General features: G+C 39.9%; 1 protein-coding gene across 13 annotated transcripts in view; it reads right to left on the bottom strand.

Annotated features, from left to right (window-relative positions):
- Window positions 1–25912, bottom strand: part of LOC105486040 (SMAD family member 9) — a 505567-nt gene that overhangs the window by 460707 nt on the left and 18948 nt on the right. For all 13 annotated transcript variants that reach the window (XR_003018990.2, XR_003018991.2, XR_011614900.1 and 10 more), the window contains exon 2: window positions 6345–6942. Coding sequence is in view for 6 of the 13 variants with exons in the window: in XM_011748702.3 (XP_011747004.2) it covers window positions 6345–6756 (412 nt within the window). In the remaining 7 variants the exon portion in view is untranslated. The remainder of the gene's footprint in view (window positions 1–6344; window positions 6943–25912) is intronic.

The following is a 25912-nucleotide window of genomic DNA, read 5'->3' as shown; positions in this document are numbered from 1 at the left end:
CATCAGTACACAACAGAGCGGATACTTGCTGTTCTTATCTATTTTTTTGATGATAGAGCTGTTTTGCCCCTTGGGAACTACTCCCATTAGTCATTGTGCTCATCATAAAACTGTCGATTCAGTCCCCATCTCCACCTAAGAAGCGAGCACGTGAGTAAGCTAACAGTCTTCTCCTTGTAACCCGAATCTTAAGCAGAATGTCATCGTTCACAAAAAATATTTGCAGAAGGATCTTTCCAGTGTCAGCACTCTAAAGAGACCTGCTATTTATTCCTACCTTGGAAATGACCAGAGCTGCCCTAATACCTGGCCTTCTGGCGAACTGATGGTTACATCTTTCTTTAATTCTGCCAAATGAGTCTTTTTTCCCCCCAAGGCAGAATCCATTTCTATTGCTTGCAATGAAACCCTAAGTGATGGCCAAAAATATTTTTCCTCCAGAGATCATGTTGAATTATTTAGATGACCAGACACAATTTCAGGTTCAGTAGTGCTGCTGAAATAAAAACATTCTATGCGTCCTTAATGGAAAGATTTCAAGGTGAGTAATTAAAAGTTATTAAGTAAAATACAAACAGTGAATAATAATAAAAGTGACTAAGTAAAAGATAAGCAGCAGCAGGACACAGTGGCTCACACCTGTAATCCCAGCACTTTGGGAGGCCGAGGCGGCCAGATCACCTGAGGTCAGGAGTTTGAGACCAGCCTGGCCAACACGGTGAAACCCCGTCTCTATTAAAAATACAACAATTAGCCGGGTGTGGTGGCGGGAACCTGTAATCCCAGCTATTCAGGAGGCTGAGGCAGGAGAATCGCTTGAATCTGGGAGGTGGAAGTTGCAGTGAGCCAAGATCATATCATTCATTGTACTCCAGCCTGGGTGACAAGAGTGAAACTCTGTCTCAAAAAAAAAAAAAAAAAAAAAAAAAGGTAAGCAGCAGTAAGAAAACATAAATGATGTTTGTTCATTTTACTATGCTTTTTTGGATTTCATTTTTTAAAAAGAATGTTACAGTTCTTGATTTTGATTCTATGCAAAATTTCAGAATAAATTCAAATTCTTAAGGGAAAGTTTTGCCTAGGTCCTCACGTCCTACCGACTCCTAGAAGGTTACAATGCCTGGCATAAAGTAGCTACTCCAAAAATGTTGTTGGAAAGCCATCTGCAACCAACATAAGTTCCAGACAGAGAGGCAAAGAAAACACAAGGGGGAAGCGGCCTAAGAAATAACAAAGGAAAACTTCAAAGAGCTACGAAGGACCTATGTCTTCATATTGAAAAGAGCCACAGAGTGCGCTGAGCTCAATTAATGAAAATAAGATCCCGACCTAGTCTTTCCATCTTGAATTTCAAACATTGCGGGATAACTGGAATATTCCAAAAGCTCCTAGAGGATCACCACAAAGTCACCTACAAAGAAATGAGAATCAACCGACCTCAACGTCCCACTCCTACCCTGGCTACTAGAAGTCAACGGACCAACACCCTTCTGAGGACAAATAATTTTTATCCCCAAATTCCACAATGGAAACCACTGGAATAACGAAAAACAAATACAAACTATGAACTAAAATACAGAAATCAAGGACTGAGAAGAGGAGGAAGGAAGAAGATTAAAACACAAGTGTGTGAGGCCAGGCGCGGTGGCTCATGCCTGTAATCCCAGCACTTTGGGAGGCCAAGGCAGGCGGATCACAAGGTCAGGAGATCGAGACCATCCTAGCTAATATGGTGAAACCCTGTCTCTACTGAAAATACAAAAGATTAGCCGGGTGTGGTGGTGGTTGCCTGTAGTCCTAGCTACTCAGGAGGCTGAGGCAAGAGAATGGTGTGAACCTGGGAGGCGGAGCTTGCAGTGAGCCAAGATCTCACCACTGCACTCCAGCCTGGGTGACAGAGAGAGACTCCGTCTCCAAAAAAAAAAAAAAAAAAAGGTGTGTGTGTATATATACATACATATAAATATAAATAAGAGTGAAATCCTCATCTTTTATGTTAGAGAGTCAATGACATCTAAAGGTCACAAATTTGGAAATAGATATGTAAGCATGTATTATCTAGAGTTACTGTCATAATTCTTAGTAATAATAGAAAGAAATACAAAAGAACTAAGCAAGAATTGTTTAAAACAGTTTGTCTCTGGGTATAAACAGGACAGATCTTGGTTCTAATCACACTATTGATTTGTCAGTCACAGGCAAGTATTAATAAAAACTCACAAAAAGCAAATGTTCTAAAACTGCTCTAAAAAATAAGGTCTTAAAAAAGGTAAATGTTTTGGAATAAACAGACAATAACAATAACAGTGACAACCCCAAAGTCTGCCATCTGCCTTTGACATCATACATCTCTCTCTTTTTTAACAAGCAATAATTTTCAGTTACATGGACAGAAAATAAACTCAAAAGGGTAAATGAAAGGTTTTAAACTAAAATTGCTACAAGTGAGGGTGGCAGAGAAACAAATAATTTCTTCCCCTTTTACAAGCTAGTATTTGTATACGTATGCAGCCTATGACACCAGAGAATAAACATTCAACATCACCATGAAACAGTGACATGGATAATAAACCATTAAATTTCCTTTAATGTGTTAATATTCCACAACTATGCAGGAAAAAAAAGATTATGTGCCTCCTGAGTAGTCTGAAGTGAGGAGTTGACACAGCAAATGCGTATGGCTTCTTTGTCAATGACCCTTCATCAAAACGTTAACGATGTTCAAATAAACACTCACTTTTTTATGAAGAATTTGAATAATCTCTGTGACTTCAGTTTTAATGTAAAATATCTACGGTGTATTCCTAACACTGATAAAAATATAATGCCTCCTATCCATCTGAATGTAGAGACTTCTATTTCTTCATGGCCTGTAGATCTGAGGCACCAAGAGAAAATAAATGATATATTTCCTTTATTGTAACAACTATCTTGATAATATATTTTTATCATCTGAGTAAAATCAAAGCCAGTGGATGTTTGCAAAGAAAACTAATGGTTTCATCCTAGTTGTTATTTGACCTGACTGGCTCAGTTGCCTTAAATGTGCACAGATCATATTTTTAAATACCTTCACTCAAAAACACAGCTATCCTTAATTACTTAATTCCACTTCTACATCTCAACTGCTGCTTGTAAATATGACAGTGTGCTTATAGACACTTATTCCTATCTTATGCCACTTTTAAATACCATGCTATCTTTACATCTCAGTGTTACCCAGGAGGAAACAGCAGAAGGAGTTACAGGGCACATGGGGGTGCAAAACAGAGCTGGAAAAAAACACTTTTGTCTTTTTTTAAAAAGTCATGTGGTGTTGATATAATATGAATATTTTATATAAAAAAGAAATTACACTCCTGAAATAACCTCTGGCCTAATGGAGTAAAATCATCATGTACCACAACAGTCTTGCATGGCTTCCACCAGACCCATGCCAGGTAAAGTGTGGTCTGAGGACTGGGGACCCTTGGACAACTGTTGGGGACCAATCTGTGAAGAAATTAGTGCTTAGAAACTTTTCACAGCATTCACAGTTTATAGTTCATATTTCTTTAAATAATTTTTTAAACTGGGCTTATATTTTCTAAGTCTTTTTAAAATTTCATTTGCCTAATAATTTGGCTGTACTATAAAAGTATTCGTTTGAAGGACCGGAAATTAAAAAAATAAAAACTGATCCCTCACCACACATAACTTGGAAAGCACTGAAGTCAACTATTGAAGTGGATGTGTGGATGCAAAGAAAATGGGAATACAGCCTTCAACGTATCTAAAATAGATGGCCAAAAAATGAGATTTCAAAGGCAAAACTTCAGCTTTATGATAAATAGGAAGTCAGCAAACTTGTTTAACGTTAACATTTTTATTATTCTTAAAATATTTACTTTAAATATGGATAGCTAACTAGATATAAAATCTACTTTTTCTATTAAAAAAATCACAAGAGGAAGAAAAACCTCTGTAACTTAAATATTACCTTAAATTAATATAATCTTTACACCCATCTTTCCTTCTGGAAATTCACAGCTAAATTATGATAAAATGAAATCTATTTACCATACGTAAAACATTCACACTATCATTCCTAAAAGAATCTTACAGAACAGGAAAAACTAAGGGCCAGGTGTGGTGGCTCACACCTGTAATCCCAGCACTTTGGGAGGCCGAGGCAGGTGGATCACGAGGTCAAGAGATGGAGACCATCCTGGCCAACATGGTGAAACCCCGTCTCTACTGAAAATACCAAAATTAGCTGGGCAAGGTGGCACACGCCTGTAGTCCCAGCTACTCAGGAGGCAGAGGCAGGAGAATCGCTTGAACCTGGGAGGTGGCGGTTGCAGTGAGCAGAGAGTGCACCACTGCACTCCAGCCCGGCAACAGAGCGAGACTCTGTCTCAAAAAACCAAAAACATGAAAAACTAAAATGTCAAACAGTTCTTTAAAATTAGGCTTTCGAATATTCAAAAGGAAAACCAGGTACATTTTACAAGATAATTCTTACAAGTTGTTACATTTTACAACTACATTATTCAGGAAGAGAGAAATGATTTTTTAATGAACATTTTTCCATTTGGGCATATTTTGGATGCTTAATGTAATTCAAATCTTTGAAACACATAATGGAATCAAGTCATTTTATTATAAGCGTAGACATTATTGACTTTTTTTTTTTTTAAAGTAAACGAAGAGAGTCAAAATGAAGCAGTGAAGAAGGGACGAAAGCAACTCGTTCCAGGATTTAGGGGAAACACATCAGATTTGCCAAGCATGTGGAACCTTCTAATACCTTCTCAGCCAGGGCCTCAGTCCCTGAATGGGCTGTGGGAGGCATCCACACACAGGTAGATGACTTCCTTAAGTTCTGGGAGCTGGAAAGATCACTTAGCTAAGACTGAGGTAGGCTGGGCATGAGTCACTTATTGGATACTGTTTTAAGGTTAACTGAACCTGCCTACGTAGATGGGACCACCTCTTCGTTGGACACGGGCAATTTCCATGAGCTAATGTGTCAGTGCTTTGGTTTCCTGGGATGAGGCAGATGGCCAAAGAGAGAAAGCTCTCCTAAAACTGTGTTCGTGTGTGGAATGCCACAGAAACAATCAAAGAGAATCACAGTGAAACCCTGTTATAGCCAGTGTGAAGGAACAAAGATAAACACCTGGCTTCTCCAAGAGAAGGGGGAAATACAGATAGACAGATATATATATATATATATATATATATATGTATAAAATACACATATATATAAAATATACATACACACACACATACAGGGGTGTGAAGAGTTTTAGAAAGGTACTTTCCTATACAGTCATGCACTGTGTAATCACGTTTTTGTTGAGGGACCACATATAAGACAGTGGTCCCTAAGATTATGATACTGTATGTTTAGATCTGTTCACATACATTCAATACCACTGTGGTCAGGATTGCCTACAGTATTCAGTACAGTAGCATGCTGTGCAGGTTAGTAGCCTAGGAACAACACGCTACACCATACAGCCTAAGGGTGTAGCGGGCTATCCCACCTAGGTTTGTGTAAGTACACTCCAGCGTGTTCACAAAGGAAGAAATTACCTACTGATGCATTTCTCAGAATGTATTTCCATCATTAAGTGATACCTATCTGTATTTAAAACCATTTTTCAAAATAACTGCCTGGAATGATTTCCAGCAACTCTTTCACTGGCTGTTGTCAGACCTACATACAAAATACCTTCTATTTACCTGAACTTGAACAAAGTAGCAGCCAAAAACCCCGCCTTAGTTCAGTTTAGTACAGTTCAGTTCAGTTGTTTGAGGGGGGGGAGGATGATGTTTAATTTTTACAGCTCATCATTATCAAGGCCGTTGTAAAAACCTTTCAGGACCCCAAGAACTGGTAAAAGATTATGTCAACTTGTCCGAGACACCTCAAAATAAAACTTTTATGGGAGTTTTCTCTCTTTGATTAGCCATCTGCCTCATTTTCAAAATCACACAAAGCTTGCAAGCATAATGAGATCAAATAAAAGTATCTTCTTTCTAGATTTTTCTGGCTAGTTTATCTTCATTCCCTCACACTGGCTATAACAGGGTTTTACTGTGATTCTCTTCGGATTGAGTGTTCCTGTGGCATTCCAGGCAGGAATATGGTTTCATGGGAACCTTCTTTCTTTGACTGGACATCTGCCTCATTCCAGGAAACAAAAATGTGGACCAGTCCCTCAAAACTGAACCTCCCTCTCCTCTCTCTCTCTTTAGGGACAGGTCCCTGTTTGCTGGTACCCCGTCATTCTCCATCAATGGGGCACACGCCCTTCACTCTGAAAATAAACCTCGACGTGGTAAAGACGACCCACCTGGAGTCTCCACCCGGCGGTAGTGGTAAGGGTTAATGCACACCTCTTTCTGCTTGGAGCCAAATGGGAACTCACAGCACTCCAGTGGCTTCAGCTCGTGGTGGGACTGCAGATCCGGCCAGCGCCACACACGGCAGTAAATCACGTGGGGCAGGCCCTTGCGGTGGGACACCTGCAGCCGCCCGTCCAGGGAGCGGGGAATCGTGACGCACTTGCTGGGCTGTCCCGGGCAACTGAGCGCCCTCTCCAGCTCGTCCATGGCTCCTTTCTTCTTCTTTAATTTCTTCACTAGAGAGTCCACCGCCTTCTCTGCCCACTTTTCCTCTTCATCTCCTTGCTTCCAGCCTAGCAGTCTCTTCACTGCGGGGCTGGTGAAGGAGAAGAGGGAGCTGATGGGGGTGGTGGAGTGCATAAGGGGCCACAGCAGGCTCCGGCGCGCACAGGAACCGCACAGCCCTTCACGGCAAAGTGGGCGGCGAGTAGCTCTCCAAGGGTGGCATAGGGACCAACCCGCCCGTTCTTCTGGGAGCGGCTAGGACCAATTCAGGTTGGGAAGTGTGTTGACTTTCTCCTAAGCCCTTGCACACGCTGGCCAACTCTGGAAAACACGACAAGACTTCAATTAGTTTAATCAGGGTAACATTCAGAAAAAGTTGAAGTTGGATAGAAAGAGGTGATCCACACCTGCAGTCCCAGCTACTCAAGCGGGAGAATCGCTTGAGCCCAGGAGGGTCGAGGCTGCGCCACTGCACTCCAACCTGAGCAACAGAACCAGGCCCCAAAGTTGGACGGAAGGAACGACACATTCTTCAAATGTTTTAATTTGAAAACTGTTGTCTTTGACTCTGCCCTCTCATTTATTCCCTATATCCAGGTCTCAGGTCATTTTGCCTTCAAAGTCTTTGGAGTTTGTCCCTTTCTCTCCATTTCCACCGACACCTGAGGTCTGGCCCACCACACCACTCCTCTGAAGAAGCATCTCCCCTTCTCTCTTTCCATTCTAATCCACTTACTCCCAAACATGGCTCTTAGCACTTTCCCATTTAAGAAATCACAGTGGCTCCTTGGTCTCCCAAGTGTAAACTCCTCTGCCTGGGTTTTTCCAGGGCCCCCATAATCTTCCCTCAACATATGTTCTTTCTTTCTTTCTCATTTTTAGTTTGCACAAGCAATCCATCTTCTTGTAGAAAATAAATACTAATGAAAAGAAACAAAACAAAACAAAAAAACAGGATCGTGAATAATCTCACCACTCCTGGACAGCCACACTTAACGTAGTCTTCCAAACTACTTTTCAGGGCAGCGGCTCTCAAAGTGTGCCCCAAGGATCCCTGGGAGTCCCTGAGATCCTTTTAATGGGACTGTGAGGTTCTCTCTTTTCCAATTACTTATTTGTGTGAACTAACTTCTCTTTACACACTTCAACCAAAACAACATAGCACAATAGAGTATATGGAGAAACAGATAATGACAATCTAGGTGCCATTTATTAAACCAAGTATTAAATAGATTTGCAGTAATATAAAACTCAATAATACTCTTCTCTTAATAATAATACTCAGTAATACTTCTCAATAATACTCAGTAATACTCTTCTCAATAGCTTTTATGAAAACAATGTTTTAAATAAAAATATTTTGTTAATTGGAATAGTTTTTAATGAATCACTATTTTTAAATTTCTTAGTTTTAATTTTTAAAACGGTAAAAATGAATAGATCCAGCCCACAGAGGCAAGAGTTCTTTGTTCTCGATGATTTTTAAAAGTGAAAATTTTTAAGACCCAAATGCCTGACAACTGCTTTTCTAGAAATTATACACTATCACAGACACAAATACATACGCAAGAAAGCACAGCTGTCACGTTTGTTATTTGGTATAAAATCAGCTGAATTCTTCTTTGCCCTCTCATCCACAGGAGATGTTCTTTCCCAGTTATTCAGCAGTCTCATTTAAATGTCCTGAGGTAGAACTGTATTTCCTCTTCTGTGAAACAGTTGGCTTAAACAAAACCTCCTCCTCCTTCCAGATTTTAGAGATCAGCCGCCTCATTAATGTTTAAAATGGCTGGCTGGTAACATTTTGGAGCAAGCTGACTCAAGTATTTTGGGCTACTGGAATCAATGTAGCTCATAGTCTCCAACAATTGTTTGTTTAATATGCATTAAATATAATTTTCTCCTTTGCTTCCCTGGAGGGCAAGCTGTACCTTTCTGAGTCCAATTCTATAAACTTCTTTTGAACATAGGTGCCTTAGAACCCCCTGCTAGAGTGATCATTATCGGGCACCTCAGGTGAGGAGGATGGCACTATGGTCCCACAAAAACGGATGAGATTTAATGAGTATAAAGCAATAGTCACATCATTTTATTCCTCATCTGGCATTGTACAGAGATAAACTATGACAAAAAGGAGAGTTGAGAGCTCCATAGCTGCCCTTGTTCGCTTGGCAGTTTGACTTACACTCAGTTTTATTTGGAAAGGTTGCTTTTGTGGCTTAACAATCATGAATTTATATAGTTCAGTCACTGTGTTCAAGTTCTGTTTACTTATCTAGTCAGGCTGCCTTAAAGCAATGGCTGAAGAGGGTTAGGAGCTTTAAGGAGAAGTCTCATGATAGAATAACCTGAACCCCAAAACAGTTGTGAATTCTGCTTACTTTTACATGGGATTCATTGTCAGTGAGTTGTGGCATAGATCTTTAAGCTGAGGTCAGTCATAGAGAAAAGCTTTTTATAAAACCACTCAGCAGAGTTAAACCAAATATACCTTTTAGAAACTTTTGCTCCATGAAACAAGAAACGGTTCCCTAAACCAGGTTTTGTTGGGTTCGTTTTTTTAAACCGTGGGTGCCCATTTACCAATGGCATGTGAACTCAATTTATTGGAACAAAACAGCTTTTGTACAAACAATAAAACAAAATAGACTTTATTGCAGAGCAGCTGACAAAAATAATAAGTATAATAATAATCATTTCATTAAGAATTTTCATTCAGAAGTATGTGCTGTGTGTGTGTGTGTGTGTGTGTGTGTGTGTGTGTGTGTGGCGGTGGGGGGGGGGGGCGGTGTATGTGTCCAGGGTCACAGTGGAAAATTTACTTGTTAAGTTGGGTTACAATAAAAAAAGTTTGAAAAGCACTGCTCCTAAACCATACATTTTTCTTGGAACTGTCTGTCTGAGGTTTACCTTGATGAGTGACCTTCAGTGGCCACCATACTTTCTTATACCATGGGGGAATTGCCATCTAGTCATGAATCTAGGGTCTGAAACCCTTCGGCTCTCTGCAGACCGATCTCACTAACACATTTCAAATCATTACAGTGGTCTCACGACAGTTCCAAAACTATGATTTTACTGCTGCAAGATACCGCTCCTGTCCCATTAAACGCAGGCCCTTGCATTGAGGGAGGCCCCGAAGAGTTAAATTTAGGACTTCAAGAGTGATAAACACCCAATTCATAACAGCGGCCTCCAGGTAGGCTAGAAATAGAAAATATCAAAAAGATTTTAATGAGGCTGACTGGTGGGTATACAGATGTTCAAAATACTATTTTCTATGCTTGGCATATTTTTAATAGAAAAGTTAAGTGTAAAAAATGAATCATGCCAGGTGCGGTGGCTTACAGCCTGGGTCCCAGCTACTCAGGAGGCTGAGGTGGGAGGATCACTTGGGCCCAGGGGTTTGACTCTGCAGTGAGCTATGACTGCACCACTGCACTCCGGTCTGGACGGCAGAGACCCCGTCCCCTTGTCTAGGTTGTTTCTATGTGTCCAGGCAGTGCACTCTAGGGTTCATAAAGGTTATTCATTCTCATTCCTACAATGTTTTAGCCACTTGTAGAACAAAGGGCCTCCCTGTTTGTCTCCAGGTGGTCATCGCCCTGACATTAACAGTGCAAGTTTGTTCAGTTGTGTCAACCTGGCTCCGAATAGCTTTCCATCGTCAGAGAACTGAAATGCCCACAGACTCTAAGCTCTAACCTACTGTCATCTCCTGCTAACTCCATGGCCCAGGTTCACCGTAACAATGAAAACAGAGCACCCTCAGAGCGTTCAGTGAAAAAACAACTGGCTGCAAAAACAAGAGGAGGGGCGATTAATATTTCTCTCAGTTACTACATTTCTAAAAAGTGCAAAGAAGAATGAAACCAACAGTAAGTGAGCAAAACCTGAGGGGGCGGGAAGTCTGGAAAATTCCTGAGAGGATAACTGGGCTGCACTTAAAAGGATTTAAATCACAGTTAAAAAATAATAATAATAAACTGGTTGGGCATGGTGGCTCTCGCCTGTAATCCCAGCACTTTGGGAGGCATTGGCGGGCAGACGGCTTGAGCTCAGGAATTTGAGACCAGCCTGGGCAACATGATGAACCACCATCTCCACAAAAAATACAAAAGTTAGTTGGGCGTGGTGGCACGCACAGGTAGTCCCAGCTACTTGAGAGGCGGAGGCAGGAGGATCGCCTGAACCTGTGAATCGGAAGTTGCAGTGAGTCACGATTGTGCCACTGGACTCCAGCTTGGGCAACACAGGGAGACCCTGTCTCGAAAAATAATAAAAATAATAAAAAATAAAAATATAAACTGTGGTATATTAGGATAATTTTCTAAGATTTTTTGGTGTGGTATAGTCTCACTTTTGTAAGAAAATCGTGTATCCCTGTCACAGATCCACTGTGTGCTCTTAGGCAAGTCATGTTGTCTCTCTGGATCCCACCCCCTCCTCATCTGCAGATCAAGACAAGGCTCAGTCTCCAGGGAAGGGTCTGCCTGGGAGATGGGTCCATGACTCCGCAGCTGTTGGCTGGATGTGCCACATGGGATCTCAACACTTGCTCAGCTGCTTTGATGCTACTGGGACTACTCGTAGCAGTCGGAACGTGACCTTCACTCATGACACTTCATAGCACAAAGCAGGGCAAAACAACAGCTCTGACACAGCTATCAAACTGACCCTGTTAATAACAAGTGTCATCTACCGACACGAACCAAGTCCCACTTTGCTCTCCAGCTACTTGTTTCATTTTAGTAGTATTTGAATTACTGCAAAGGAATAAGAGTAAAAACATATACTGGGCATTCCTGTGTTTGAAACCATTGGTCAGTGCGTGATTAGCATTCATAACCCCAGATCCCCCACAAAGCCTCCTGCTGGTCCTTAGAGCTTTCCGTCTTTGGGCAGAGAGAAAAAAACACCATTACTGTCCTTTCTCTGGAAAGGACACACTTCACACACTTGCAGCACAAAAACAGTACTTTTTTCTTTTTCTGGCATCGAGTTTTACAATAAACCCCAACTGAGTAAGAAAACAACTTCTCATTTTCGAGTCTTTTAAATAAACAAGCCCACTTAAAAGAAAAGCAGTGCTGACCACATGCATACACCATGATTTAAGTGCACATAATTCCACAGTAAAAAACAATTTACCCGGCTGGGTAACAGTTCAGGAGACATAAGCTTTTTTATTTTAAGTTGACGGTTTTAAATCCAGCTCCCATTAGCAGTTACTGAAGATTATTTCCACTCAGTTGATCTCCTTGGAAGGTTCAGTTGGTGATTTTAATCCTGAAGAAAATACAATTTAAAAAATACCGTTTAAGATGGAGCATTCCTAAGCCCTGGGCACATGGAATCTTTGAGCAATCCTTCACGGGCACTACTTTTGGGTCAATGTGGCCAAGGCCTCCATCACCTACCAGGCTGCACAATGCGGTCAGCCCAGGGGGTCAGGGAGCACGTGTTTGTTCTGCGAGGGCCTAGTCCAGAAACAATCACCACGATAAAACATCATGATTTCCTTATTTGTTTTTGTCTTTTACTTTTTCAAGCTTATCAATTTTGACCCTCTAATCCATGACCCGCATTAAGTATACCTTGGTATCTATAAAACAGTTTACTAACCAATTTAGAAAGTGAACACTTTTGCTGAAGGAACATTTAACCCCCTCCAAGAAACACTGTTATCTAGACTATTTCTGCGGCACTTTTTGTATACTGGTAATTAATACAGCCATAATAAATGCTTATTTTACTCTACAATAATTTCTTTATACTTTACACACAAGTATAAAACTATGTCCAAAAGGATTTCTATCTTATTTTATTTTATTTTTTATTCTTTTGAGACAGAGTCTTCCTCTGTCGCCCAGGCTGGATGCTATGGCCGGATCTCAGCTCACTGCAAGCTCTGCCTCCCGGGCTCCTGCCATTCTCCTGCCTCAGCCTCCCGAGTAGCTGGGACTACAGGCGACTGCCACCTCGCCCGGCTAGTTTTTTGTATTTTTTAGTAGAGACGGGGTTTCACCGTGTTAGCCAGGATGGTCTCGATCTCCTGACCTCGTGATCCGCCCGTCTCAGCCTCCCAAAGTGCTGGGATTACAGGCTTGAGCCACCGCGCCCGGCCCAAAAGGACTTCTATGTAGAAAACAGTTGGCTGTTGTTATCACCACTGGCACACACATATCATGTCTTATACTGTACAACTTGAGAAGGAACTGGGCTTAACACACACACACACACACACACACACACACAATTCAAATTTGTCCTCCCTTACACTAGCCTGGCATTCCCATATGTCCCAAATGAGTAGCAATCACAAGTTGTATTATAAGATATAAATAATCACTTTATGCATATGCCAGTTCAGTATCATGCGGTTGGATACATATAGAAATGGTATCATGATTTCATCTTCTGGAAAGCGACTTTTCTAGCTGTATTCTGAGGTTTCTTAAATATCCATGAAGGGTCAGTTCTAGTTCTCTGGGTGGAATACCTTTGGCCCACAGCACCAAAGACGACAACAGAAACGCAGCTGTTTGTAATGGGAGTTCTATCCAGGGGGCCGTAGAGAGATTCCAAGCCATCTGTGGACATTTGAATTGCTCATTTTGGGTGAATGTACAAATACTGGGTTTTTCTAAGGCAACAGTCCATAGGTATGCTTTAAATTCTCAAAAGAGCCTGTGACCCCCAAAAGGTTAAAAAAACAACAACACTGAATTAGAAAAAAGGGGAAAAAGAGAAAGTAAGAGTGAGAAGGGAGTAAGCTAAAGGGACTGTAGAGAGTAGCTGACTATTCTCACTATGCGGGTGCTGGGAAGAGCCTAGAAGGACTACAGTGCATGGAGATCATGAGAAGGTAGAGGGGAGACAGGCAGATGGCCAACACATGTTGACTATCTTCATGATAAGTGCCTTAAGTACATTTACTCGCTGAATCACTGTCACAGCTGCATGTGCTTATTAACCCCACGTGACATGTGAGGAAACCAAGGTACACAGAGATTAAGTACCTTGTCCAAGGTCACACCACTAGTAAGCCAGGATTCAGACCCCTGCAGTCTGGCTCCAGACACCCTAAGCCACTGCACCATAATCCCGCTCCCAAAGGACATGGGAGGAAAGCAACATGGATGCATCCCCCGACAAGCTGAGACGGACAGCAAAAGACCCCCTGAACCCAAGGCTGGGCCTGAGCTGTACTGAAATGCAGGACGATGGGAGACGGAGCCTGAACGGTGGAAATTGAGAGAGAAGCCCTCCAAGATCTCCTCAATCTCCAAAACGTTGTGGCTCTAAAGGGGCATGAAACACAACAGAGAGGTTGGCTCTGTGTCCTAAAGGAAAGGACAAACCTGAGCTGAGCTGCATGTCAGCCTCCATTCAGTCATTCACATATCTCAGCAAATGGCCCTGATATGAATGCCTATCATGTGCCAGGCCCTGCCCAGTGGGGAGCAAAGCAGACATGGCCCTTGTCCATATAGGGCTTAGAAACTGTCTGGATATGAAACATGTAAATATTAACAAGTCATGAAGTCTTATGCAAGAACAAACATGACTGTGGGTCCAGGGACCTGCTTGGACTTCCTGGTGAAGACCCCCTGAGGAGGTGACAATGAGATCAAGAGGACAAGAAAGTGCTGCCACTCTAGGGGCTGCAGAGTGAGACCTCCAGAGAAAAATGCCAAGAGGGTGGCACAGGGGTAGAGAGAATTCCATGCATTTGGGTAGCTGGAGGAAAAACTGTGGCCAAGGAAGAGTGGGCAAGGGTGTGAGTGGCTGGAAATGAGGCAGGAGGGGAAGACACACACGAGTGTCCTGCTGGAGCTGGAAAGTAGCATATGGAAAATGGGTTTTATCTAAAGTGCAAAGGGAAGCCTTTGAATGGGTTTTCTTTTTTTTTTTTTGGAGAGAGGAGGTCCATGCTGGTCTTGAACTCCTGGACTCAAGTGATCCTCCTGCCTCAGCCTCTCAAAGAGCTGCGATTATAGGCATAAGCCACCATGTCCAGTCTGAATGGGTTTGAAAAGCAAAGAAATTAAATGATCTGACTTGGTCTTTTTTCTTTTTTTTTTTTGAGATGGAGTCTTCCTCTGTCTCCCAGGCTGGAGTGCAGTGGCATGATCTCGGCTCACTGCAACCTCCACCTCCCGGGTTCAAGTGATTCTCCTGCCTCAGTGTCCTGAGTAGCTGGGATTACAGGTGCACACCACCACACCCAGCTAATTTTCGTATTTTTAGTAGAGATGGGGTTTCGTCATGTTGGCTAGGGTGGTCTCGAACTCCTGACCTCAGGTGGTTGGCCCACCTTGGCCTCCCAAAGTGCTGGGATTACAGGTGTGAGTCACTGCGCTTGGCTGACTTGATCATTTTTAAGTGATCGTCCTAGTTGCTTATATGGAGAATAGATCAGATGAGGGAGCAAGTAGAAGACAATGTAGAAGGACAGGTGAGAGAGCTGGGAGACCTGGCAGAGGAGGTAGTTACTGGGAAGGTGAGGTCAGTGCTGTGTTTTTTGTTTAAAGATGAGGCTTCTAGAGAGAATCTTATTCATTTTACTGATTATCCATAAAAAGGAGAGATGCATGTGGCAAAAGATACAAATGAGACAACAGAAGGGAAGAGCAGACACAGGCAGGTTTGTCTATCTGGTCACAGGATGATGAGGGTGGTTCCCTCTGAAAACTCCAAGGTTGCAGAGAAGTTAGTGAGACAGGCAGGAGGAGAGGGGACAGATTTGAGTAGCAAGGCACAGGTGGGAAGCAGCCACAGTGTGGGAAAGCAGAAGTGTGTTCTGCACAGAAAACAAAAGACAAACTCCAACAGGGGCCTATCAGCCAGGGCTGACAACAAAGCCACTGCAAGGGTCCCACTCTGAGGAGTTTCAGAAAAAGGAGCTCTACTCTCAGAATAAATGAGCACTGCTATTTCAGAGTGTTCAGCCTGAAACCAGAGTTGGTTACGGATATGGCTTGGCTCTGTGTCCCCATCTAAATCTCATCTTGAATTGTAGTCCCCACTTGTCGAGGGAGGGATCTGGTGGGAGGTGACTGGATCATGGGGGCATATTCCCCTCTTGCTGTTCTCGTGATAATGAGTGAGTTCTCGTGAGATCTGGTTGTTTGGTAAGTGTCTGGCGCTTCCCCCTTCTCTCTCTTTCCCTCCTGCTGCCATGTAACATGTGCCTTGCTTCCCCTTCACCTTCTGCCATGATTGTAAGTTTCCTGAGGCTCCCAGCCATGTGAAACTGGAAGTCAATTAAACCTCTTTTGTTTATAAAGTACCCAGTCTCAGGCTGTTTCTTTATGGCAATGTGAGAATGGACTAATACAGTTTACCGCTGGGCTCTTTTCACCTTTATGATAGAGAAGGTGACCAGAGCTGGATAAAGAGGCAGAAGAGCCAGGCAAGTATTTGGGCACTTATGTATAACAGATGCAAAAATATCACTGCAATCAACTCCTAAATCATACACTGATCACGTTATGATGAAAGTAGGTGGTGCTCTCAAGTGGGAAAAAACAACATTCCTAAATATGTTTTGTGATATGCATGACACTCAGCACCTGGAAGTGAGGAAGTGGGGAGACATTCTGAAATGGGAACACAGAGTGTTTGTGTGCTTTACTAAAGGATGTGATTAACTTGATCGGCTTTTGAATGCTTTTAATATAATAGCTTAGAGAGGAAGGGAAAACACTTCCATGTGCCAGAGAGGATGCACATGAAACTAACCACATTCATTGCCTTTGGAAAGGGAATGTGGCCAGAGGAGAAGAAGGTTGGAAGACATTTCAGTTTGCATTTTATATCAACTGAAAAATGCCTCCCAAGTCAGAAAAATCACAATAGAAAATTGAGAACAGGACTGCAGAAAAGTGGGAAATAGGCTGCCCACTGTTTTTCCAAACACTGATTCTGCTTCAGGAGAAAAATCATAATTGAATTTCTTCCTGAATAAACGTTTTATTAGCAAAGACTCATTTCTTCCCACCCTTCCTCAAAACGCTTTGAAGCAGTATGACACGATTAGTGTCTCTGGGGTGTCCATACATTTTGGTCCAGCTCTTGTCAAGACCACAGGAACACTGGATTTCCTGTATCCATGCAGAAAGTTGTGTGCTATTTACTTTAAAATGTGGTCCCATGTTTCTTTCATGCTCAAGGTAAGTCTTGCACTTTCCAGTTAGACAGCAGGTAGTGACCACCTTACTAACAGGGACAATCCATTCATCACAAGTTCCTACTTGTCCTAAAACTTTAATTAAATCGCCAGAACAGAGCAGACAAATGAGAAAACAAAAGCAAAATGGGCCTTTAACTCATAGTAGAACCCAAATATGGCTACAAGAAAGAAGTCCATGTTACTAAAAGACAATTCTTAATATAGATCTCACTCTAACAGGCTTTTTTATTTTTATTAGAGTGCTTTGATTGAAATGTTATGTATACACAAAATTATATCATTACTGACAATGAAATCATTTCTTCCTTCCCTACTCTATTTGTAACTCTTAATGTGTTTATAAAACATCCCACATTCTCAAGGAGAACAGAATCAAGGCCAACTATTTTAGCATGAATGATTTATCAATTACAAAATGTAGATCCTTAGAAATCTATTTTTATTGAATTGTTTATCATCTGGTAAATAATGAGCACCCTTAAAAAGAACCAAACCTCTCATACTTTGGCAACCTCGAAAAGAATACACCAGATCTTATGCAACATCATATGGTGTCCTTACTCCAGCAATTCTGACCCATGAAAATCTGAGTTTATCAAAAATATAAACTTAGGAAAGATTATTTGTCTTATGTAATGAGTCATACTACACGTAAAAATATGATTCAATTGACAAAAATCTGATTCACAGCTTTCAGGAATAAATACCCTTTTATTCAATAAACATTTACACCAAGTTCTTGCTGCGTACCTGCTAATTTTACTTCGAAAGGCATATCTAATTTTTTTTCTTTTTTGTTTTCTAAAGGCATATTTAATTTTTGGTCAGAAAAAAATCTATAACCTTTAGTAAAATTAAGAGATCTCATTTACATTTCTAGTTCCAAAATATAATTCTAACTTTTAAAATGTATTGTGCTTATTTTTTCATCTACATGTTCTGGAAGGGCACTGAAGAATTTCACTGTTAAGCAAACTGTAAAACAAATCAAATTAGTTTTGAGGACACTTTACTTTATAACTCTTTGCCCATCAAAACACCAAGCGTCCTTAAAACTTTAAGAATTATACAACTGTTCCAGCTTTCTGGCAAACAATACAGCAAATAATATTTTACTGATGTAGTCAATGAACCAGTTTTTTTCAATGTTCCCAGCATGTCCTTCAGAAAACAGATAAATTGTATTTTTCTAAATATCAGAAGATACCCAGGTGGAAAAGCTTAGCTTAAATTTGGAAGAGATATTTCTCTTTGTTTAAAGTAGGTGTTTAAAATTGGTTTTGTAGGTAACTAGACACATTCAACTTTCTTCTCATTGTTGTAAAGTCACCTCAAGAGAGTTTGGATGCCCTTTTTAAACTCTGATGACTGTTTAGGAACCAGAGAAATGAGCTCCCCTCCAACCACACATGCATGCACCCGTGCCCTCTCTCCCTCCCCTTCTCAACCCCCACTCTCTCCTCTCCCCACCCCTATGACCCCTGTCTCTCTCTCAAAATCAATGCTGTTCAGCTAAAACAGGAGGAGTGTGAGCTGGTGGCAGAGCAGCAACAGTGCATCCCAGACACACCACACAGAATACATAGTATGCTCTTCAAAACGTTCCCTATTTTTCATTCAGAATCTCTCATATGCTAACTCACAAGTCACTTTTATGGAGCTTATCAGAAAATGTATTAACTTCACCCCAGCCTGTAGTTCATGGTAGTAGACCCAACAAATGATCTTTCACTTTTCCTCCTTCCCGCTTTGGTCCTCTGAGAAATACAAATCCTAAGAAGAATGAATGGCCATTTTGCTTAGTCCTACTAAAAACAAGTTACTATCTTTCTTTGTGCTTAGGAGTAGAGAGTATCTCTAAAAAGCCCTTTAAAACCTCCTTGGGGAAGCCATCCTAACATACTTCTCAACACTTTCATTCATTCTTTGATTCAGTCAACAAGTATTTATTGAGACTCTATCCACACATTGGGTGCTGTGCCACGAGCTATACTTTCCCAGATTCAAAATCTCCATTGCCTAAGGAATAAGAACTCTAAGTCAGGACATGATGCCATTAGCCTGCTTCAAATATTCAGAGTCTTAAAAATGTAATAAAAGATTGGGGAGGTGCTATTTCTGGCCTTAGTAAATGGTTTACTAGGTGAGGGGGGGAGACATATTGCTTTGTTTTATTTTGTTTTTATTTTAAACATAGGTGGCAATAGAGTGATTTCATTGTAGAGAGTCTAAAACTTTTCTGGGCCAGGCCAGAAGGAATGTATTTTCTTCATTACACCCAGCCTGGTAAGCCCCAGAATCTGTAACTGGCACCCACAGGACAGCTTCCCTGTTCCCTAGGTCAGAGCTGGATGGACCCTAGGGCATAAGCTTGGGCTAATCCAACTTGCTACAATTTTCTCCAGGTGGAAGTCTGAAAATGTAGTTATGGTGTAACTGAGGAAATGACAACAATTAGAACCGTAATCCTGCTGCACTATCATTTATCTGCTCCTTCCATCTGGCATCTGTTAAATGCTACAGTCCCACCACACAAACAAGCACTTCTTTAGATCTGCAGTTTGGATTCTTAAGGTTGGGAAAGAATTTCAGAAATTAAAAACAAAACAAAACCAAAAACTGAATCTGTCCTGGAGTAAGGGTGAGCTCATCCATCGTAATGAGCTCTGTACCTTCTCAAGCCAGAAAAACACACAGAAAATGACAGAGTACAAGACCATGTTGAAATATTTTTGTCAATGACGATGGTAGTATTGTTGAAATATACATAAAATGGTATTAATGGGTGACTAGGCTTCATTGTACCACTGACTTGAAAACTTAAAACTGGAGCCACTCAGGTCAAATGTAAGGAAAGAACCTTACAAAGTCATGAGGGATACCCATGAATAATGAAGTTGGTCATCATGCAGAGCAAAAATTCTTCCTATGTCAGTTTAGTCACTGAATGTAGATGAACAAGTAGATTTTTATGTGCTAAGGAGTCATGAAACACAGCAAAAACCAAGACAGGATACACCAGCCTACCAAAGCACCACCCTAGCAAGTGCAAAGAAAGTATCAGGAAAGACATTCTCAACCTTAAAAATTATGGCAAAGCCCACAAACTAACTACACTAAGTTCTTCCTGTGTCACTTCAGATATTAAAAACCACATTTTGACAAAGTCAACCAAAACTTTCCACTAAACCACCTGCTTGTATAAATTTAACCATCCTTTGTGCTTTAAAGTTGACATCACCAACTGTCCATAAACATTCCAGTCTTCTGAGTGAAATGGGTCAGACTACATTAGGAACGATGGAGCTGTTTTCTCAGTACAGTACGTTTAAGTTTTACTAAGCAGATAACTTATCAGTGATGCTTAACTTTAAAATAATCCAGCACAAAGCCACAACTGAGATAGATCAATAGTTGTAACCTTGAGCAGCAAAGCAAAGAGAATAATAAGCAAGAAGTACTTTTAAGAAAAGAAAATGGGAAGACATTCCTATGTAAAATCTCAATCAGAATATAGGACAACTCAGCATTCTCCAGTCTTCTAGAAACACTGGCACTTTGTTGGGTCAGAAATGTTTAGTTATAAAATTAGAACATAAGTAAAAATCATTAAAATATAGTCATATAATTTACTAACTTAATAAACTTCTTGTAGAAAACTTAAATTTGGTCTGGATTGGCAAGTGTTGATAAGAATGTGAATAATAAGAATTTGTAGAAATATTCAGTTCAAGAACTTTGGAAATAATTTGCCATTATCTTGTAAAGTTGAAATTTGTATAAGACATAGTAACTCCACAACAAAGTATATAACCTAGGCTAGTTTCCAAACCTCAGGTAGAAATGACTAATGAAACCAATTCATTGGATCTCAACCAGCATTTTAAAAAATGGACTAGATTTTATCAGTCATTGTTGATAGTAGGGAAAAATACTATTTCTTGAAGTTTTTGAAGAGATGCATAGAGGTATTTGTGTATACGTCCTATTGGATTATAGTTTTTTAAAAATATTGAAAGCCACTTCGCTAAAGAAACTATGTACATATTCTGTGAAGGCGGAGTTGAGTAAAAAATAAATGAATATATATATATATATAAAGAAACCACTATACATACTAGACTACTCATAGCAGCATTATTCAAAACAGCAAAAATCTGGAAATAACCCAAATATCCATTGACTAGAGGATGGATAAATAAATGATGAAATAATCTTACAACTGAATTTCATATAGTAATAAAAACATATTAATGATATCCACAAAGATTAATCTTAGAAATATAACATTTAGTGAAAAACAGCAGAGCCTAGATGATATAGAGTATGAAACCGTTCTTATAAAGTTTAAAAACAAATAAAAACTAAATATCCTAGAGATACATATGTGATTAAATTTCATTGTAAAAATCAAGACAATAAAAACACAAAATTCAGAAATTAATGTTTCTGAGCAGGAGGCAGGGGATTAGCCCAACAGGAAGATGTGGCATTAGTATGTTATACTGTCATATTATATTATATTATATGTTATATTATTATAATATTCCATCATAACTTCTGTAAGAGTGCTACGTATTCTTTTAAATGTATCAAATATTACAAAATATTTTAATTAATTTAAAACAAAATCCTAGATGATTTTATATAACATGGTCCCTGCTGTTAACAATATTTCTTACCAGATATAAGTTCAACAAAAGTTCAAAGATTAAGAAAAAATAAGAATCTTAATCCATAACTAGAATAGCCTTAGAACAATGAATAAGGTTAAGAACAATATTTATTGGACAACCACTATGGTTTGATATGGTTTGGCTACATCCCCACCCAAATCTCATCTTGAATTGGAACTCCCATAATTCCCACATGTTGTGGGAGGGAGCTGGAGAGATAATTGAATCATGAGGGCAGTTTCCCTCATACTGTTCTCTTGGTAGTGAGTAAGTCTCATGAGATCTGATGGTTTTCTAAGCAGTTTCTTCCACTTGGCTCTCATTCTCTCTTATCTGCCGCCATGTAAGACGTGCCTTTTGCCTTCTGCCATGATTGTGAGGTCTCTTCAGCCATATAGAACTACGAGTGCATTAAGCCTCTTTTTCTTTATAAATTACTCAGTCTCTGGTATGTCTTTATCAGCAGTGTGAGAACAGACTATTATAACAACTCATAAAGTTACAAAACTAACACATGGAACAATTAGTGAGTAGCCCAAGAGTGAAATTATTTGTTACAGACTGAAAACTCTTTCCTGGCTCTGTATCTTCATTCCTGTCTTTCTGCTTCCTGACCTCTTCCTGTCCCCTCTTCTAGGTCCAGTCACCTCCATGGAGTCCTCCTGATCCCCTGCCCGATGCTTTGTACTTCTCATATGTAACTTATCCTATGTGGCATCATGCTGATTGAGGTCCCTGTGGAGAATGCCACCTTCCCTGGAGCCTGTGGTTCCTTTAGCCCCCAAGTGACATCTCACTGAGACATGCAAATGATACCATGAAAAAGACAGCAGTGAACCAGCCCTTGTAGAAACATCTCACACCCCAAGAACACTACTTGGTCATAATTTATGATAAATTCACTTATGTCACTCTCTCCTTCACTTTCATGGCAAGGAGGGCTATCAGTTTTCCCTGAATTGTCTGGTAGTGAGGGGCTCCAAACTGCCTGTTTACTTAGCACTCACCTCAATCTCCTGCAGTCAGTTCCAGCCAGCACCTGTCAGCTTTAGGTTACATTAACCAGTTAGATTCCTCCACCACTCCATCAACCCTAAATCCTCAAATCTACATCGTCCTCAATGTTCCCAGTTCACCCCTTTAAGTCCCAAATTTCTACACCCAATGATTTCCTTAACTGCAAACCACCCTGTGATGTGGATATATCTATCCTTAGACATGACTAAGAAGAAACCCCTTAGTCCCTTACTAAAACGTGAGCTCACTTGCATCTCTGTATCCATTTAAAGGCCTAGAGGTTTCTCAACCTCAGCACTACTGACATTTGAAGCTAGATTTGTGTGGAGGTGCTGTCCTGTGCGTTACAGGGTCTTTAGCAGCATCCTTGGCCTCTACCTACAGATGCCAGTAGCACACATTCCCACCAAATTGTGACGACAACCAAAAATGTCTCCAGACATTGTCAAATATCTCCTGTCGCCCTCTGCAGAGAACCACTGATTTAGCATAAATCCTGATTCTGCTCAATAATCACAAGATCTTTTAGATTTAGGTAATTGTTAAATAGAAATTAAGCAGAATTTCAGAGAAAGATGTGTTCAATGTGAATTTCAATATTTGGAGAGAAATTGCTTTGCTAATGGCTGCACACAGATTAAGTTTTGAATCCTAGGCATAGGAAATTCAGTACTTTTTTTTTTAAGTTGGCCTAGGGACTGTTACCCAGTGAAGCTACTCAGTCTGAAGACATTAGAAGGATTTGCATCATAGTTTTTGTATTCAGATATTAATCTACTTGAAATAAATAGCATTTTCCAAGTCAGCCTGAAATTGTGATTTCCACGTAAGCAGAGGCTTGAGTTATTGTCACAGAAAGGGAAGAACTGCAGCTTCCTATTTATGTTACCTAAATCAGAAGGAATGTGCAGTTACAAAACACATTTGAAAAGACTTAGTTTTAAATTGACAAATGTAAGAGGCAGAAAATTAACCTCTCCCTTATTATTTCATTCTACTCCTACCCACCCTGTTGCCAACCCTGCTGAGTTTTTCTTATTTATTTATTTATTTGAGACAGGGTCTCACTCTGTTGCCCAGGCTGAAGTGCAGTGGCACGATCTCAGCTCACTGCAACCTCTGCCTCCCAGGCTCAAGCAATCCTCCAATCTCAGCCTCCCGAGTAGCTGGGACTATAGGCACATGTCACCATGCCCAGCTAATTTTTGTATTTAGTGTAGAGACAAGGTCTCTGTCTGTTTCCTAGGCTGGTTTCGAACTCCTTGGCTCCAGCAATCCACCCACCTCAACCTCCCAAAGTGTTGGGCTTACAGGTGTGAGGCACCAGACCCGGCCAATTTTGTATTTACTAAACATCCTTCAAAAACAACTCTTCCTCTCCATCTTCTTGATCTCCCTCCAGACCTCCCAAATCTCTTCCACAAATTGCCAGACTTCCAAAATGCATATCTGATCCTACCATTCTCCTGTTACAAAGTACCGGACCTCCCTGCAGCATGCCTGGAAATGCTAAGAATTTTCTTTCTTCTCTTCCCTTTTCGGAAATTTGTGTGAATGAAAAACCAAAAACGCTAGAAAATTATGGAAAAGTTCCTAAAAGAGAAGGCTCAAATAATCACTGTTTATCCACCCAGAGAAAACAATCACTATCAACATTTTTGTGTATTTTTTTCTAAATAAACATTTGTAAATAATTCATTTATAGATATATCTTATATTCTGCCTATTTCAACGAATGGTATACTCCAAGCATTTTCATGTTGTTAAGTACTTAATGGTTTTAAAGTTTTGAGGTAGCAAGAGTAACATCCAACTTTTATTTGAATTCTAAGTTGCATCTGAACTTTACTTGCAATACTTTTTTATGCCATAATTTGAAAAAAAAAAATTAGAACACTCTTTGTGTAGATTTTATAAGCTGATTTTCAACAGCTTCACAGTAATTGCTAAAACAAAAACAAAAACAAAATCTACAGGCATTTTCCCTCCAGTCATCAATAAATCTGCGCCACAGCCCTTTACAGTTCTAATTACGTAAATTCTAGAGTAATCTGCTATTCCTATGAAAATTCAAACATTATAGATCAGATTAAATCTCATCTGACCATCAGCCACAGTCCCCAAATCCTTATGCACTCTTTGGTGTGACTACTAAAATTAGCTTGGACTTTATTTATAGATATTTCACTCTGCATATCCTCACATATTGAAGTCCTTACAAAAAATATAGCATTAGTTTGATTTTCTAAAGAGATTTAAGCATTCTGCAACTTGCTTGAGGATATTTTCTGTAACAGGACATAAATCTACTTCATTCTTGGTAACTGCTTCATAGTATTCCATACTGTGGCAAAGCCCTTTCTGCTTAAGCTCAACCTGCTATACAAGAGAGTCTCCCACAGTACATGAAATCTACAAAATATTCATGACTATCTATTTGAAAACTGGCATCAACTGACAAAATGTGGGATATCTTCAGAGGAAATTAGAAAGTCAACATCTTCCTAAATAAAAAATAATAATGCAGAATTTGATAACCTGATTTTCACAAAGAGAAAACATAGAAAAATTCCTATCTTTTTGAAAACTGCTAATGAAAGAAACCTCTTACTTGATTGGGTAAAAAACGTATAATGCATTTGCATTTTCAGTTATAATTGCTCAATTAATGCAGTTCATTACTTACAAGGAGCTATTTACCCAAAGTTCATTAGTGGGAACATTCCAAGGTAACAGAAATGTCCTACGTCTTAATAAGGGTGCGGGTTACCCTTACTAGGGGTAGGTAACATAGTTGGTCCACACAGAAAGATGAAAATTTGAACTGCTTTATATATATTGAAGAAATTGAATTCACAATTTAAAACTTTTCCAGGAAAAATCACCAGGCCCATATAATTTTACTGGAGAACTCTATCAAACATTTAAAGAAGAAATTATACACCAACTCTTCAGAATACAAAGGAGCAAACAGTTCCCAAATAATTTTATGAGGCCAGCATAACCCTGATGCAAAAATCTTGTAAGATATTAGAAGAAAAAAGAAAACACAGATAAATAGTAGTCAGAAAAACAGATGTACATATCCTTAACAAAATATTAGCAAATCACACCCAGCAGTAGAAAAAGGACTAACACACATTTTGACGAAATAAAGTTTATCACAGAAATGCAAAACTGGTATTAAATTTGAAAATAAATTAGCATGTTTCACCATACTAATAAAATAAAGGAGAAATGCCATACTATCATCTTAATAGATGCAGAAAAAAACATTTGACACTATTTAATACCCATTCATGAGTTTAAAAAAATTATTAATTCTCACCAAAATAGAAATAGAAGGAAACTTCCACAATCCGTACAGGGTAACTACAACTTACAGCTAACATAAGAATTA

This window comes from Macaca nemestrina, chromosome 16 (assembly GCF_043159975.1).
Source record: "Macaca nemestrina isolate mMacNem1 chromosome 16, mMacNem.hap1, whole genome shotgun sequence".
NCBI lineage: Eukaryota > Metazoa > Chordata > Mammalia > Primates > Cercopithecidae > Macaca > Macaca nemestrina.
Note: the sequence above shows the minus strand (reverse complement) of the source record. Positions and strands in the feature narration are given on the sequence as shown.